This window comes from Platalea leucorodia (assembly GCF_965183815.1).
Source record: "Platalea leucorodia genome assembly, chromosome: 26".
Classification (NCBI taxonomy): domain Eukaryota; kingdom Metazoa; phylum Chordata; class Aves; order Pelecaniformes; family Threskiornithidae; genus Platalea; species Platalea leucorodia.
Window position 1 is genome coordinate 430,518 of NC_138848.1, and position 15,720 is coordinate 446,237.

The 15,720-nt window shown below is 70.7% G+C and overlaps 2 protein-coding genes across 5 annotated transcripts; one reads left to right on the forward strand and one right to left on the reverse strand.

Annotated features, from left to right (window-relative positions):
• Window positions 1–732: 732 nt before the first annotated feature.
• Window positions 733–9,973, forward strand: MARK4 (microtubule affinity regulating kinase 4). 4 transcript variants are annotated; one of them, XM_082333575.1, is made up of 18 exons: window positions 733–929; window positions 1,986–2,183; window positions 2,645–2,698; window positions 2,798–2,846; window positions 2,939–3,004; window positions 3,226–3,296; window positions 3,697–3,753; window positions 4,162–4,398; window positions 4,653–4,772; window positions 5,081–5,180; window positions 5,274–5,383; window positions 5,464–5,620; window positions 5,967–6,181; window positions 6,472–6,575; window positions 6,660–6,923; window positions 7,000–7,079; window positions 8,300–8,344; window positions 8,596–8,801. In XM_082333575.1, exons 1-18 carry the CDS (start codon window positions 879–881, stop codon window positions 8,658–8,660), a joined length of 2,043 nt encoding a protein of 680 aa, XP_082189701.1. In that variant the 5' UTR covers window positions 733–878; the 3' UTR covers window positions 8,661–8,801. The 4 variants fall into 4 exon arrangements, with proteins under 4 accessions (XP_082189701.1, XP_082189698.1, XP_082189700.1 ...); XM_082333572.1 differs by lacking the exon at window positions 7,000–7,079 and having other exon boundaries at window positions 8,596–9,973; XM_082333574.1 differs by lacking the exons at window positions 3,697–3,753; window positions 7,000–7,079 and having other exon boundaries at window positions 8,596–9,973.
• Window positions 9,974–10,170: 197 nt separating this feature from the next.
• Window positions 10,171–14,715, reverse strand: CKM (creatine kinase, M-type). Its single transcript, XM_082333551.1, has 8 exons — window positions 14,609–14,715; window positions 13,737–13,936; window positions 12,642–12,796; window positions 12,334–12,466; window positions 11,736–11,907; window positions 11,189–11,312; window positions 10,503–10,692; window positions 10,171–10,407 (listed from the first exon to the last, which is right to left on the reverse strand). The coding sequence occupies exons 2-8, from the start codon at window positions 13,927–13,929 to the stop codon at window positions 10,229–10,231; spliced, it is 1,146 nt and encodes a 381-aa protein (XP_082189677.1). The 5' UTR covers window positions 13,930–13,936; window positions 14,609–14,715; the 3' UTR covers window positions 10,171–10,228.
• Between the last annotated feature and the right edge of the window lie 1,005 nt (window positions 14,716–15,720).

Consider the following 15,720-nt stretch of genomic DNA (forward strand, 5'->3'; position numbering starts at 1 on the left):
GTTAACGCCCCCCCCACACCGCCACAACTCCGGCCGCCGCCGATTGGCCAGCACAGCAGCCAATCGGAAAGGGGCGCTGGCGCGGGCCCCGCCCACTCCAGGGGGGGCCGGCCGGGCTGTCTCCATGCCTGGGCGCAGCCAATGGGAAGGAGCCGCGGCCGCGCCCGGCGGCTCGTGATTGGCCATCGCGCTGGTGGGGGGCGGGACCAGCCCCGCCCTGGCGCTGCCCTTAAAGGCGAAGGGCGGGGCCGCGCCCTCCCCGTGGCCCCGCCGCGCCCCACGCGTGGCCCTGCCGGTCCGCAGCGCGGGGGTCGGTCCCACAGGCCCAGTTCCGCACCCCCGTGCCCGGTACCGCCAAACACCCCCGGTACCCCCTGCACCCCCGACAGCCCCCACCCAGAATGGCTCCCTGCCCCCCCCAAACGCCCCCCGCCCCTCAATGACCCCGCCCCTCCAAATGCCCCCTGCGCCCCCTGACCCCCCCGGTGCCCCCCGCGCCCCCAGACAAGCCCCGTACCCCCGGTCGCCTCCCCCCGCACCCCGCCCCTCCCGCGGGTGCGCGGCGCCTTTAAGGGGCGTGGCCACACTCGCGGCGAAGCCCCGCCCAGCCCAGCCCCGGTCCTGCTTCCGGTTCCGGTTCCGGCCCGGCCCGGCCCATGGCCGCCCCCGCCGCCGCCCGCCCCTAGGGCTCCCCCGCCCGGGCCCGGCCCGGCCCGGCCCCGGCTCCGCCTTCGTGCGCCCGGGCCCGGCCATGAACCGCTGGTAGCGGCCGCGCCCGGTGCGCCCGGCCCGGCCCGGGCCTGCCCGAGCCCCGCCGGCCCCGAGCCTCCCCCCCCGGCCCCGAGCCCCGGCCCCGAGCCCCGGCCCCGCGGGTCAAGATGTCTTCGCGCTCCGCCCTGGCGGCGGGGAACGAGCGGAACGCGGACACAGTGAGCGGCGGGGGGGGAGATGTCGCGGCGGGGGGCCGGGTTGGGGCACCGGGAGGGGTCGGCTGGTACCGGGGGGAGCACCGGGGGGGGCGGGTTGTAGCGGGGGGGGCACTGGGCAGGCGCTGGAGCCACCGGTAAGCGGGAACGGGGGTCTGGGGGGGGGCACTGGTGTGACTGGGGGACCCCGGTGACGCCACGGCCGGGAAGGGGGGGGACGCACCGGGGCCAGCGGAGCCCCCCCGGTCACCGTCGGGGCGACCCAGGCATCCGGGCGGGAGACCCAGGCGGCCGGGCACCCGCGGGCGAGGCCGGGACGCGGCCCCGGAGCCGGTCAGGCCGGATCCGTCCCCACCCCGCCGGCCGGGGCAGCGTCCCCCCCGGGGGCCTTTGGGTGCTGGGGGGGGGCACGGCTGTGGCGAGCCGGGGCTCTCGGCAGCACCGGGCACTCCTGCGATGAGCTGGGGGGTCTCGGCAGCACCGGGCACTCCTGCGATGAGCTGGGGGGTCTCGGCAGCACCGGGCACTCCTGCGATGAGCTGGGGGGTCTCGGCAGCACTGGGCACTCCTGCGATGAGCTGGGGGGGTCTCGGCAGCACTGCCCCCTCCTGCGATGAGCTGGGGGGTCTCGGCAGCACCGGGCACTCCTGCGATGAGCTGGGGGGTCTCGGCAGCACTGCCCGCTCCTGCGATGAGCTGGGGGGTCTCGGCAGCACCGGGCACTCCTGCGATGAGCTGGGGGGTCTCGGCAGCACTGCCCCCTCCTGCGATGAGCTGGGGGGGAGTCTCGGCAGCACTGCCCCCTCCTGCGATGAGCTGGGGGGGGTCTCAGCGGTATAAACCATTCCTGTGATGAGCCAGGGGGAGCCTCAGCAGCACCAGGCACTCCTGTTATGAGCTGGGGGGATCTCATCAAGTCCGTCCCCTATGCGGGGAGCTGGGGGGTCTCAGCAGTACCAGGCACCGCTGTTATGAGCTGGGGGGGGGGGTCAGCAGTACCAGTTACTCATGTGATGATCTGGGGGGGTCTCAGCCACGTGTGTGTCCCCCCCTTCTCAGCTCGCGGGCCTGGGGGGCAGCCGCTCGGAGAAGGGCTCGGCCTGGTCCAGCCGCTCGCTGGGCGCCCGCTGCCGCAACTCCATCGCCTCCTGCCCCGAGGAGCAGCCCCACATCGGCAACTACCGCCTGCTGCGCACCATCGGCAAGGGCAACTTCGCCAAGGTCAAGCTGGCCCGGCACATCCTCACCGGCCGTGAGGTGGGGACGATGGGGGGCGTCCTGAGGGGTGCTGGAGGGTAGCCGGGGGGAGAAATGGGGGTCCTGGGGGGAGAAACAGGGGTCCCGGGGGGGCAATTGGAGGGAGATGAGGGGGGCTGGGGTGAGTTATAGGGGTCCTGGGGGGCAGTTGGAAGGAGCTCAGGGGCCCCAGGGGGAAGGTGGGGGGCCTGGAGGGGAGCTGGGGGCAGCTGGAGTGTCCCAGGGGGCAATTGGAAGGAGCTGGGGGGCAACTGGGGGGAGAAATGGGGGGCCTAGTGTAGGTGGGTGCCCCCAGGGGGGTTATGGGGGGGGGCTGGCAGGAGGTGGGCACCCCTGGGGGGGCAACTGGGAGGAGAATTGTGATGCTGGGGGGAGATGGGTGTCTGCGGTGGGGGGGTCTGGGGGTAAGCGGCAGCACTGCCCCTCCCTGTGTCCCGCTCTCACCCGCGGTTCCTTCCCAGGTGGCCATAAAAATCATCGACAAGACGCAGCTGAACCCCACCAGCCTCCAGAAGGTGGGGGGCAGCCAGGGCGGGGCACAGGGTGGGGGGCACTTCCCTGGGCACGGTGAGTGGGGGGTCCCCCGCTAACGCCTTTGTGCCCTCTGCACGCAGCTCTTCCGGGAAGTTCGCATCATGAAGGGGCTGAACCACCCCAACATTGGTGAGTGGGACCCCCACTGGGGATAGGGGGGGCACCCATGGGGCGTGGGGGGCACCCGCGGGTGCCCGTGTTGACACCCCGCCTCCCTGCAGTGAAACTTTTTGAGGTCATCGAGACGGAGAAGACGCTGTACCTGGTGATGGAGTACGCCAGTGCCGGTGAGACCCCCCGCCCCGGGCACCCTGACCCCCCTCGTGGGTGCTGCACACCCCGCTGGGGGCCGTGCCCCAGCTGGGTGCACCCTGGGGTGCTGGGATGGGGTTAGGGGCTGCACCCGGGGCTCTAGTGGGGGGCACGGCGCCCACCTTCTGGTGGGGGTGGGCTGCGGGGTGCCGTGCCCGGGGTGGAGGGACGCAGGCACCCATGGGTGTCCCTGCAGGCGAAGTGTTCGACTACCTCGTGTCCCACGGGAGGATGAAGGAGAAGGAGGCGCGAGCCAAGTTCAGACAGGTGGGGGGCACCGGGGGGGGGCACCGGGGCGTGGCAGGGGGTTGGGGATAGTGGTGGGGGGCTGGCGGGGGGCTGGTGTGGGGTGGGGGGACGTGGGGCTGGGGACATCGTGGGGCCCGCAGGGGGGGCTGGGGGCGTGGTGGGGGGCTGGCACGCGGTGGGGGGATGTGGAACCACGGTGGCGTGGGGCTGGGGACATCGTGGCGGTGGGGTGGCTGTGGGGGAGGGCTGGCACGTGGCAGCCACACGTGGGCAGGATTGATCCCCCCCGGGGCTACCGGCTGCGGCATTGATCGGGGTGGGACAAGAGGCTGAGCGGGGACACCATGGGGGGGGACACCAGTGGTAGTGGGGACAGCGGGCACCAGTGACACCCTGCTGACGCTCGCCCTGTCCCCAGATCGTCTCGGCTGTGCATTACTGCCACCAGAAAAACATCGTCCACCGGGACCTCAAGGTGGGACCCAGCTGCCCTGCTGTGTCCCCTGCCAGGGGGACAGGGGGGCCATGGGGTGCCCTGCAGTGGCACTGCCCCGTGCTGTGCCCTTCCTGGTGTCCCTGTTCCACGTCGGATGCCTGATACGGTGCCCGCCCCAGTGTCCCCATGCCCAGTGCAGTGCCCATCCCAGTATCCTGATCCTGGTGTCTCTGTGCCTGACCTGGTGCCCGTCCCACCGTCCCAATGCCTGGTGTGGTGCCCGTCCCGGCATCCCCATGCTGGACACAATGCCTGTCCCAATGTCCCTGTCCTGGCATCCCCACACGGTGCCCATTGCAGCATCCCAGTCCTGGCACCCCTACGCCTGACGCGACGTCTGTCCCGGTGGCGGACGCGGTGCCCATCTCGCCATCCCTGTGCCTGCAGGCGGAGAATCTGCTGCTGGACGCCGATGCCAACATCAAGATCGCCGACTTCGGGTTCAGCAATGAGTTCACGCTGGGCTCCAAGCTGGACACCTTCTGCGGGTCCCCCCCCTACGCCGCCCCCGAGCTCTTCCAGGGCAAGAAGTACGATGGCCCCGAGGTCGACATCTGGAGCCTGGGCGTCATCCTCTACACCCTGGTCAGCGGCTCCCTGCCCTTTGACGGCCACAACCTCAAGGTGGGTAGCGGGGATGGGGCAGCATCCCCTCCTGTCACCTGGCCCTGTGCCTGTCCCATCCCTGGCTGGGGACGGCGATCGTCCTGTCCCGTCTTCGTGCTCAGCTGGGGACAGTGCCCGTCCCAGACCCCTGCTTGTGGGGCAGCGCTGGCACGGTGCCCATCCTGTCCCCACGCCCGTGGTGGGGACGGTGCCCATCCCACGCCAGGGTGTGGGTGTCCCCACCCTGACCTGTGTGTGTTGTCCCCCCCCAGGAGCTGCGGGAGCGGGTGCTGCGGGGCAAGTACCGGGTGCCCTTTTACATGTCGACCGACTGCGAAAACATCCTGCGCCGGTTCCTGGTCCTGAATCCGGCCAAGCGCTGCACCCTTGAGGTGAGGGAAGTCCCGGGGGGCACAGGGGGACACAGGGCTCAGGGAGGGCACAGGGCTGGGGCTGGCACAGCTGGGACAGGCACTGTCCCACCCTGATGGGGCATGTCCCCTGGCCGCTCCGCTCCCCACCCTGTGGGCTCCCCCCAGCCGGCTCCCCCTTCCGAGCACCCTGGGGTGGCATCGGAGTGGGTAAACCAGCTGGGGAGAGCGCCCTGTGCCTGCCATGTGCTTATGGCATCCCCGGTGGCACCCGTGTCACTGCTGGTGGCACCTGTGTCACCCCACCAATGCCCGCTGCTACCCCGCAGCAAATCATGAAGGACAAGTGGATCAACATTGGCTACGAGGGCGATGAGCTGAAACCCTACAAGGAGCCTGAGGAGGACTTTGGGGACACCAAGCGCATTGGTGAGGACACGGTGCCACCCTGGCACCCCAGGGTGGGGGTCTGCTGCACCCCAGGGCCTGGCGGTGCCCCCTCACTGTCCCTGCTTCCCGCAGAGGTGATGGTGGGCATGGGCTACACCCGGGAGGAGATCAAGGAGTCCTTGAGCAACCAGAAGTACAACGAGGTGACGGCCACCTACCTCCTGCTGGGCAGGAAGAACGAGGTGAGGTGACAACGCGGTGGCCCCGCCATCCCTGCCCTGGGCCGCTGGGCAGGGTCGGTGATGGGCGCTGCCGGCCGCAGGTGGAGGCAGGAGAGTCGCGTACAGGCAGCAGCCTCTCCCTGGCCCGGGTGCGGGCACCCAGCGAGGCAGCCAATGGCACCAGCAAGGTGTCCTCGCACAGCAAGAGCCAGCGCGGTACCACCACCTACCACCGGCAGCGGCGGCACAGCGACTTCTGTGAGTGTCCTGCGTCCCCTGGCCTGTCCCCGGGGTGGGCACCGTGTCCGCGGGGTTGGGTGGGCATCGTGCTTGTGGGGTGCAAAGTACGGTGGGCTCCAGGGCAGGGTGGGCACCCAGTCCCGTGGCCGTGGGGCACAAGGCGGGGTGGGCTCCATGCCCGTGGGGTGGAGGGCAGGGCGGGCACCCTCTCCCACATCCTACAGGGTGGCTGGTCCAGCCGTGCCCCACAGAACAACCCCCCGGGGCACAGTGGGCAGGACCCTTGCCCCGTGCTGTGCCCGGCAGGGAGCAGGCAGGGCTGGCTGCTGCTGCCCGCACCCTCCCTGACCCCCCCTGCCTGCAGGCGGCCCCTCGCCGGTGCCCATGCACCCCAAGCGCAGCCCCACCAGCGCGGGCGACACGGAGCTGAAGGAGGAGCGCATGCCCGCCCGCAAGGCCAGCTGCAGCGTGGTGGGCAGTGGGCGCGGGATCCCCCCCTCCAGCCCCATGGTCAGCAGCGCCAACAACCCCAACAAGTCCGAGATCCCCGACCGGCACAAGGACGGCGCCATCAACACGGTGGGCACGGGGGACGGTGGGCCTGGGGCTGGGGGCAAGGCTTGGGGCGGCGGTGGGAGGCACCCGTGGGGCTGGGGAGCAGGCTGCGGGCACCCACGGAGCTGGGGGAGCAGGGTGCAGGCCCCCCTAGGGCCGCACGGACAGGGTGCAGATGCCCATGGGGCTGAGAAATCGGGGTCGGGGGGCACTCCTAGGGCTGCACGGGCAGGGTTGGGGGCCCCCTGGGACTGGGGAATCGGGGCAGGGAGGGACCCCCGCACTGATGGCGGCGGGCGCCCGGTGCCTTGCAGAACAACCTCCCCTCGAGCGTGATGGCACGCAGGAACACCTACGTCTGCACCGAGCGCCCGGGCGCTGACCGCCACTCGCTGCTGCAGAACGGCAAGGAGAACAGGTAGGGTGGCCAGTGATCCCTGGGGGGGTCCCGTCCCATCTCCCCCCTGCCACCATAACGCCTCCCTCCTTCCCATGCCCGCAGCTCCGTCGCCGGCCGGGTGCCCCCGGCGTCACCTTCCAGCCACAGCATCGCCGCCGCCTCCTCGGAGCGGGCCCGCCTGGCGCGGGGCACCACCGTCCGCAGCACCTTCCACGGTGGACAAGTGCGGGATCGGCGAACGGCGGGGGGTCCCAACGGGCCCCCCGCCTCCCCGACGCTGGCACCCGAGGCCTCGCCGCTGCCCCAGAGCCGCTCACGGGCCACTTCCAACCTCTTCAGCAAGCTGACCTCCAAGCTGACCCGCAGGTGAGGGGGCGGCGGGTGCCGTGCCCGCCCCGCCGGCGCTGCCCTCGCCTTCCTCACTCCCTCTTCTCTCTTCCAGGGTCACTCTTGACCCCTCTAAGCGGCAGAGCTCTAATAGGTGCGTCTCGGGCACCCCCACGCCTCCAGGAGCCAAAATCAGTAAGTGCCCGGTGTCACCGGCGCCTGTCACGGTGCCACTGGTGCTTGTCCCAGTGCCACCAGCGCTCACCCCGGTGCCTGTCCCGGTGCCGCTGGTGTTTGTCCCGGTGCATGTCTTAGTGCTGCCGGTGTTCGTCCCGGTGTCTGTCCCGGTGCTGCCGGTGTTTGTCCCGGTGCCTGTCCCAGTGCCACTAGTGTTTGTCCCAGCGCCTGTCCCAGTTCCACTGTTACCTGTTCTGGTGCCCATCCCAGTGCCGCCAGTGCTTGTCCCAGTGCCACCGGTGCCTGTCCTGGTGCCACCGGTGCCCACTCCAGTGTCATTCTCACCTTGCCCTGGTGCTGCCAATGCGTGTCCCGGTGCTGCTGGCACCTACCCCAGTGCCTGTCCTCGTGCCTGTCCCAGTGCCACCAGGGCACGCCCTGGTGTCTGTCCCAGTGCTCCTGGTGCCTGTCCTGGTGCCGCCGGCACCCAGCCTGGTGCCCGTCCTGGTGCCGCTGGCGCCTGCCTCGCTTTGCTCCTGTCCCTTCTCTCTTTCTGCCTCTCAGCCTTTGCTGCTGCCGGGGGGCTTTGGGGGTTGGGGGGGCACAGCCGTGCTCCACTGTGGGCTGGGGGCATCGTGGTGTGGGGTGATGCCACCCCCTAAAATAGGTGTGAGCTTGGTGGGGGTGGTGCCCCCCAACGTGGACCGGTGTCCCCCAAACTGGGCACAGCTTCGAGGGGGAAAGTGCCCCCTCAAAACAGGCATGAGCTGGGGGTGGGGATTCCCCCCCAAATGGGCATCACCTTGGGGGAGATGATGTGCCCTGAGCTGGGGGTGGTGCCCCCCACATTCAGCATTACCTTGGGGGGGTGATTTCCCCAAAATGGGGGTGGTGTCCCCCCCAGAATAGATAGGGCCCTGGGTGTATGATGTGCCCCAAATCAGGGGCGGTGCCCCCCAAAATTGGGGCGGTGCCCTTTCCAAGGGGCATGACCTCAGTGGATGGTGTCCCCTAAATTGGGGACTGTGCCCCCCTAAATCAGGCACAGCTTTGGGGGGGCACAGTGACCCCAAAATGGGGACCATACCCCCACATCAGGTACCGGGCTGGTGGTGATGGCCCTGAAAGGGGGGTGGTGCCCCAAAAATGGGTGCAAAACTGGGGGGGGGGGGGGGCTTGGTGCCGCCCATGGTGGGCAGAGCCCCCAGCCCCGCCTGATGTGTGTCCCCCCTCCCCAGGGTCGCAGACGAACCTGAGAGAATCGGGGGACCTGCGCTCACAAGGTAGGTGCTGATGCCCCTGGATGTCCCCCAACCCGTGGGTGCTCCGCAGGGCGGGCAGCCCCCTGCCCATGCCACACCCACCCCTCCCAGTGCCCTATAGCCCCCATACCCACCCCTGGTGCCCCCCGCCCATGCTATACAGCTCTCTGCTACCCCATAGCCCCCTGGCCGTGCCATTGCCCCCGCCCCGGTGCCTCGTAGCCCCCTGCCCAGCCCTCTGCCCACCCCATGCCCACCTTTCCCCCCCGCAGTTGCCATCTACCTTGGGATCAAAAGGAAGCCGAACCCCGGCTGCTCCGATGCCCCTGGCATGTGAAGGTGACGAGCGCCCGGCCGGCCGAGGCGGTGATGGCGGCGCTGCGGCAGGCCACCCTCTCGGCCGGCTGCCGCGCACGCCAGCCCCAGCCCTTCCTGCTCTCCTGCACCCACGACCGGGGCCCCAGCGAGCACTTCTGCCATTTCGAGGCCGAGGTTTGCCGGCTCCAGCGCCTCGGCCTCCACGGTGTGCTCTTCCGGCGCCTGGCTGGCACTGCTGGCGCTTTCCGTGCCACCTTGGCACGCGTGGCCGGTCAGCTCCAGCTCTAGGGACCTGCCGGAGCTGGGACCCCAGCCTCGAGGGCTGCGTCCCTCCCGGGGGCTGTGCTGGAGCTGGGACCCGGGGCTGCAGTGGCACCAGGACCCCCACCGTGGGCTGCATCGGCACTGGGAGCCCCCGATGGCTGCAGCCCCCCCCGGGGCTGTATCCGGCACTGGGACCCCCCCCAAGGATGCACTGGATCTGGCACACGGAGCTGCATTGGTGCTGGGACCCCCCCCAGGGACGCACCGGATCTGGCACCTGGGGCTGCACCGGATCCAGGACTCCCACCCTCGGGGCCGCGTTGGCATCGGGACCCCCCTCTGGCGGCTGTGTTGGCACCGGTAACGGATCCAGGCCCCCGGAGGGCTGCGGCAGCTCTGGGCCCCCCCGGGGGCTGCCTCGGCTCCAGCGTCCCCTCGGAGACATCAGCACCAGCACCCAGGGGCTTGCGGCAGCGCGGGGACCCTTGCTGATGGCAGCTCGGGGATCCGGGGTGCCCCCAGGCCCCCCGTAGGTGTCGCTGGCTCCAGCCCCCCTGGGTGTTCTGGGACCCCTTGGCTACCTGTGGGGCCATCGGATCTGGGACCCCAGCAGCCCCTGACTCTGGGACCTTGGGGACATCAGTGCCAAGACCTTGGGGTCCACCAGCTCTGGGACCCCAGGGACTACCAGCTTGGGGACTTTGAGGACATCGGCTCCGGGACCTTGGGGTCCGCCAGCTTGGGGACCTTGGGGACATCAGCTCTGGGAACCTGGGGACATCATTTCCAGGACCTTAGGGTCCCCAAGCTCCCAGATTCAGGGCTCTCCATCACCTCCAGCCCCCCAGATCCCCACTCCTGCCCCACCTCTGGCTCCCCAGAGCTGTGTCTGCATCCTGGGGTCCCCCGGAGCCCCCCTTGGGGACTGTCCCTGTGTCCCCCAGCCCTGTACAGCCTGTAAATACGGCCCTGGGCCCCGGGGCTCTGGTCTCCCCCCTTCCTCCCTCCCCCGGCACATTTTTAAGTTATTCCTGCCCCGGTCTGTACCCCGACCCCCCAATAAACATAGGAAACCTGTCAGTGTTGGCGCCCATCAGTACCGGGGGCCCCCCATCCCGATCTCGGGGCGTGGGCAGAGTTAAGGTGAAGTTGCCCCTTGTAGGGTGGGAGGGGCCTCAAAGGTGCCCTGGAGTGGGTGGGGGGGCAGCCCCCTCGCGTGGGTGGGGACCCCCTGTGTTCCCTAGCCCAGATGCCTGGGGCCGCAGTGGGGACCAGCAGCGTTTATTGAGGCCGGTCCTGGAGGGGTGCCCGAGGAGGGGTCCCCTATTTTTGGGCGGGGATCATGTCGTCGATGGACTGGTTCTGCTCCAGCTTCTTCTCCATCTCCACCATCAGCTTCACCCCGTCCACCACCATCTGCACCTGCTCCACCTCCGAGAAGCCCAGGCGGTCGGCGTTGGAGATGTCGAAGACGGCGCCCACAGCCGCCGTGTCCACCCCACCTGGGGGGGAACAGGGGCGTCAGCACCCTGCGGCACCCACGTCCCCATGCCCACCCGTGCCCTGTGTCCCCACGTCCCCCCGTCCCCGTGCCCACCTGTGCCGCGCTTCTGGAGGCGGAGGCGCTTGAGGATCTCCTCGAACTTGGGGTGCTGGCTGAGCTTGGGCAGGCGGACGTGGACGCCCCCCCGCAGCCCCGTCCCCAGGTTGGAGGGACAGGTCAGGATGTAGCCCAGGTGCTCCGTCCACATGAAGGGGTGGCCCGCCTTCTTGAAGATCTCCTCGATCTGGGGGGGGACACACGTAGGACTGAGTCCCCGCCCGCCACGGTCCTGACCCCCAGCCTGGGGGCACCGCTGCCACCACCCTCCCAGGACACCCCTGTGGCCCCCAGTGCCCCCTGTGCCCCAAAGGTGCCCTCATCCCCCTGTCCCCACCATGCCCCTAATGTCCCTCATGTCCTCCTGTGCCCCCCTGTGTCCCTCAATGTCCCCCACTGCCCCCTGATGCCGATGTCCCCATTGTGCCAGTGTCCCCAAGACCCTCGATGTCCTTTGTATCACGCTCATGTCCTCCTGTGTCCCCAAAGCTCCCCATGCCCCTCCATGTCCCCATGTGTGTCCCCAAAGCCCCCCCATGTCCCTAAGACCCTCTATGTCCCCCATATCCCCATGTGTCCCCCAAGCCCCTCCTGTCCCCAAGCCCCTCCACGCCCCCTATATCTCCCACATCCCCCCATGTCCTCCAAGGGCCCAATGCCCCTCACGCCCCACTCCGTCCCACCTTCTTGAGGCCGACACAGAAGCGCCTGAACACCTCCTTCATGTTCCCCCCCTTCTCCATGGAGATGACGCGGAGGTGGTCCTCCTCATTCACCCACACCAGGAAGGTCTTGTTGTCATTGTGCCTGCGCGGGGACACACACACAGCCCCCCACTCAGGGGTGGCATGGGGACCCGGGCGTCCAGGCACCCCCGCATCCATCTGGATGCCCCAAGGTGGGACCCAAATATGTGGGTGCCCCCTGCACCCCCCCCAGGTGGGACCCAGGCGTCCGGGTGGCCCCTAACTGCCTCCCCCCGAGGCGGGACCCCGACACTTGGGTGCCCCCAGGTGGGACCTTGGTCTGTGGGTGCCCCTTCGTGCACCTCCTAGGCAGGGTCCCCAGCGCCTGGGTGCCCCCAGCGTCCCCCCGGTTGGGACCCTGCTCTCTGGGTGCCCCTTGCACCCCTCCCGGCTGGGGGGGCTCCGACACGCGGGTGCCCACAGCAGCCCCCCCCCCCCCCCCAGGTGGGACCCTGCTCCCTGAGTGCCCCCCGGGACGCCCCACCAGATGCCGCGGGCGTCGGGCCAGTCGCGGGCCATGCCCGAGGCCAGCAGCAGGGGCGAGACCGGCTTGTCGAAGAGGAAATGGTCGTCGATGAGCTGCTGCTGCTCCTGCTCCGTCATGGCCTTCAGCGGGTAGTACCGGCCCTTGAACTCCCCCTCCAGGCTGTTCAGGGCTGCGGGAGGGCGGGGTCAGGGCACGGCCACGCCCACACAGGCGCAGGCCACGCCCACCCACCGACAGACCACGCCCATCGACCACGCCCTGCTACCCGCCGCACGTGCCAGGCCACGGCCGCAGCCCGCACACTCGCGCCACGCCCCGCCTCCACCCCAGACCTCAGCCACGCCCACATGCCACGCCCCCCTCAGCCACGCCCACGCACCACCCAAACTCCACCCCCTACGTGGGGCGTGGCCACAGGTACGCACCACACCCAGCAGCCACACCCACGCCACGCCTTGCCACACCCTGTATTCGCCCCCTCCACCCCAGGCCACACCCTTAGGCCACGCCCCCCCAAGCTGTCCCCCCCCCCGGCTGAGCAGGCAAGCCACGCCCCCTGCGGCACGACCACGCCCCCGTAGGCCACGCCCCTCACCGTTGACGGACAGCTTCTCGATGGCGCGGCGCTCGCCCCGGCTGCAGTGGGGGGGCAGGGAGTAGCCCTTGATGCTGCGCCCCGTGCGCACCCGGCTGCTCAGCACGTACTTGGGGTCCAGGTCGTCGCCCCCCTGCCCGAAACACCCGTCAGGGAGCTGGGGACCCCCGCGCCCCTCCCCACCCCCGGTCCAGGGGGACCCAGGCATCCGCGCACCCCAATTTCCCCCATCCTCATCCCCCACCGCCCCAGGAGGGACCCGTGTCCCTTCGTCCCCGTGGCCCAGGAGGGACCCGGGCGCTCAGGACCTTGAGGTTCTCGTGGTTGAGGTCGGTGCGGTGCTTGTCGGTGGGTTTGTAGCCGCCGTGGCGGTCCTGGATCACCGGGTCGAAGAGCTCCTTGAAGACCTCGTAGGACTCCTCGTCCCCGGCCACGCAGCCCACCGTCATGATGAAGGGATGGCCTGGGGGGGGGGGGGGGGGGGTGGTCAGGGGGCAGCTGGCACGGCACCAGGCACAGGGCAGGGCACCGGGAATGGGTATGGCACTGGGAACAGGGCACTGGGAATGGGTATGGCACTGGGGACAGGGCAGGGCACCGGGAATGGGTATGGCACTGGTGACAGGGCACCAGGAATGGGTATGGCACTGGGAACAGGGACCGGGAACAGGGCAGCGGGAATGGGTATGGCACTGGGAACAGGGACAGGGCACTGGGAATGGGTATGGCACTGGGAACAGGGACCGGGAACAGGGCACTGGGAATGGGTATGGCACTGGTGACAGGGCACCGGGAATGGTTATGGCACTGGGAACAGGGACAGGGCACTGGGAATGGGTATGGCACTGGGAACAGGGACAGGGCACCGGGAATGGGTATGGCACTGGAAACAGGGCACCGGGAATGGGTACGGCACTGGGAACAGGGACCGGGAACAGGGCACTGGGAATGGGTATGGCACTGGGGACAGGGACAGGGAACAGGGCACCGGGAATGGGTATGGCACTGGGGACAGGGACAGGGCACCGGGAATGGGTATGGCACCGGCACCCAGTATGGCACTGGGGACAGGACTCTGGCAGCGGGCACAGCACTGGGGACAGGGCACGGCACCAGCACCCAGTATGGTACTGGGGACTATGCACCAGCAGTGGGCATGGCACTGGGGAAAGGGCTCTGGCGCCCAGTATGGCACTGCGGACAGGGGTCTGGCACTGGGGACAGGGCACCAGCTCCCAGTATGGCACTGTGGACCAGGCACGGCACTGGACACAGCACTGGGCACCCAGTATGACACCGGGACAGGGCTCTGGCACCGGGGGCGAGCCGGAAGACCCCCGTGGCCCCCAGCACCAGCCCAGAGGACCCCGTGGGCCGGCTGGGGACCCCGTGCCGTCACCCACCAGGGTTGTCGACGCCGGTCTGGATGACGTCATCGAGGGTGAAGCCGCTGGGGGTCTCCTTGTCCCGCAGGCGCTGGTAGAGGGCGGGGGTGAGGACCTTGGCCATGTGGTTGTTGTGCTTGGAGAGGTCGGGGAACTCCTCCTCCGCCGAGAACTTCAGCTTGTACTTGTTGTGGGTGTTGCTGAACGGCATGGTGGGGCTGCGGGGAGAGGGGGCACGGCGTGGGGCACGGCGTGGGGCACGGCGTGGGGCTGGGCTCAGCATGGCGCCATGGGGCACGGCCCGGCCATGGGGACATGGGGCGGTGGGGGGGGGGGGGGGGACGGGGGGCACTAGGACCCGGGGGCGGGGGGTGTGTATTCATGGAGGCGTGGCTATAGCGGGCGTGTCCCGTGGGCGGGGCCAGAGTGGGTGTGGTGGGGCGGGGCCTGGGCGGAGGGCGGGGCCGGGCCGGGCCGGGCCATGTTTGGCCGGGAAGGGGCCCGGGCTATTTATAGCCCAGGGGGAGCCGAGGACCGGACCGGGGTGGGGGGGGAACCGGGACCGACCCCGACCCCGACCCCGACCCGCTCCGGGGCCCGGGTGGTACCGGGGGGGGTCCCGGCGGTACCGGGGGGGGTCCCGGCCCCGGTTCGTGTGGTACTGGGGCGTCTGGTCCGGTCCCGGTGGCACCGGGGGGGGGCTCCGCTCCGGTCCCGGTCCCAGAGGGTCCGGTCGGTCCCGGCTCGGTTGGTACCGGAGGGTCCGATCCCAGTTTGGCCCCGGTGTCACCGGGAGGGTCCGGTCCCTCTCCGGGCGGCCCCGGGGGAGCCCATCCCGGTGGGGGTCCCGGTGGGGGTCCCGGTGGGGGTCCCGGTGGGGCCGGGGTTACCTTGAGCGGCGCGGGCGGAGCGGGTCGGGTCGGGCTGGCACCGGCGGAGCAGGCGGCGGGGAGCGGGGCCGGCACCGGCTTTTATCCCCCCCCCCGGCCCCGCCCGGCTCCGGGGGCACCGGGGGGGCTCCGAACCGGGCGGGGGCCGGGCCCTGCCGCAGCCGCCCCCGGGAACGGGGAGACCCTCCGGCCCCCCCGGCGCTGCCCCCTCGGTGTCGGGTGTCCGGTGGGCGCCCGGCCCGGCACCTGCCGGCCGCGGAGAGGGGTGCACCGGGCTACCGGCACCCCCCTTACACCGGCACCCCCCGGTGCACCAGGGCCCCCTGCACCGGGCGCCCCCGGTTCTGCACGGCCCCGCAGGGAGCCCGGGACCCCCGCACCCCCCCCGCCGCGCACAGGGCCACCCCCCCCGTTGCACGCTTGCACGTTGCACGCTGCGTGCTGCGCATCGCACGCTGCAAGTTGCACGCTGCGTGCAGCGTGTTGCACGCCGCACCTTGCACGCTGCGTGCGGCCTGTTGCACGCCGCACCTTGCACGCTGCGTGCGGCCTGCTGCACGCTGCCCGTGGCTGCACGCTGCTCGTGGCACGCTGCTCGTGGCACGCTGCAGCCGGAGGGCTGCAGGGCAGCACCCCGTGCCCACCCTTGGGGCCCCACGGGCGGCGGTGGGCGCTGCTGGGTGGGCGCTGCTGGGTGGGTGCTGCTGGGTGGGCGCTGCTGGGTGGGTGCTGCGGGCGCCGCCGCGGCGAGCGCGCGGCCTTGGCCGACCTTGACCCGCAGCACCCGCCACGGCTCCAGTTACCCTCCCGCTGGTTGCCCAGCCAGGGCCTGGCTGTAACTGGGAGCGCTGGGAGCAACTGGGAGGGGGGGCGCAGAGCCAGGCAGGGGCACCACAGCGGAATGGGGGACAGGAGTAGTGTGGGGGGGTCCCATCCTGGGGTGGGAGCACCCAGCGCCCCCAAATCCCTGCCGGGTGCTGGCCGGGGGGTGCTGGGGTGGGGGCACCCCCCCGCGCCCCCGTCCCCGCTCCGAGGTGGCCTGGCTGTCCCCGTCGCCCTCCCGGCGCGGGGGTCAGGGTGGGGGGCACCCAGAGGCGGGTGACCCTGGGCGG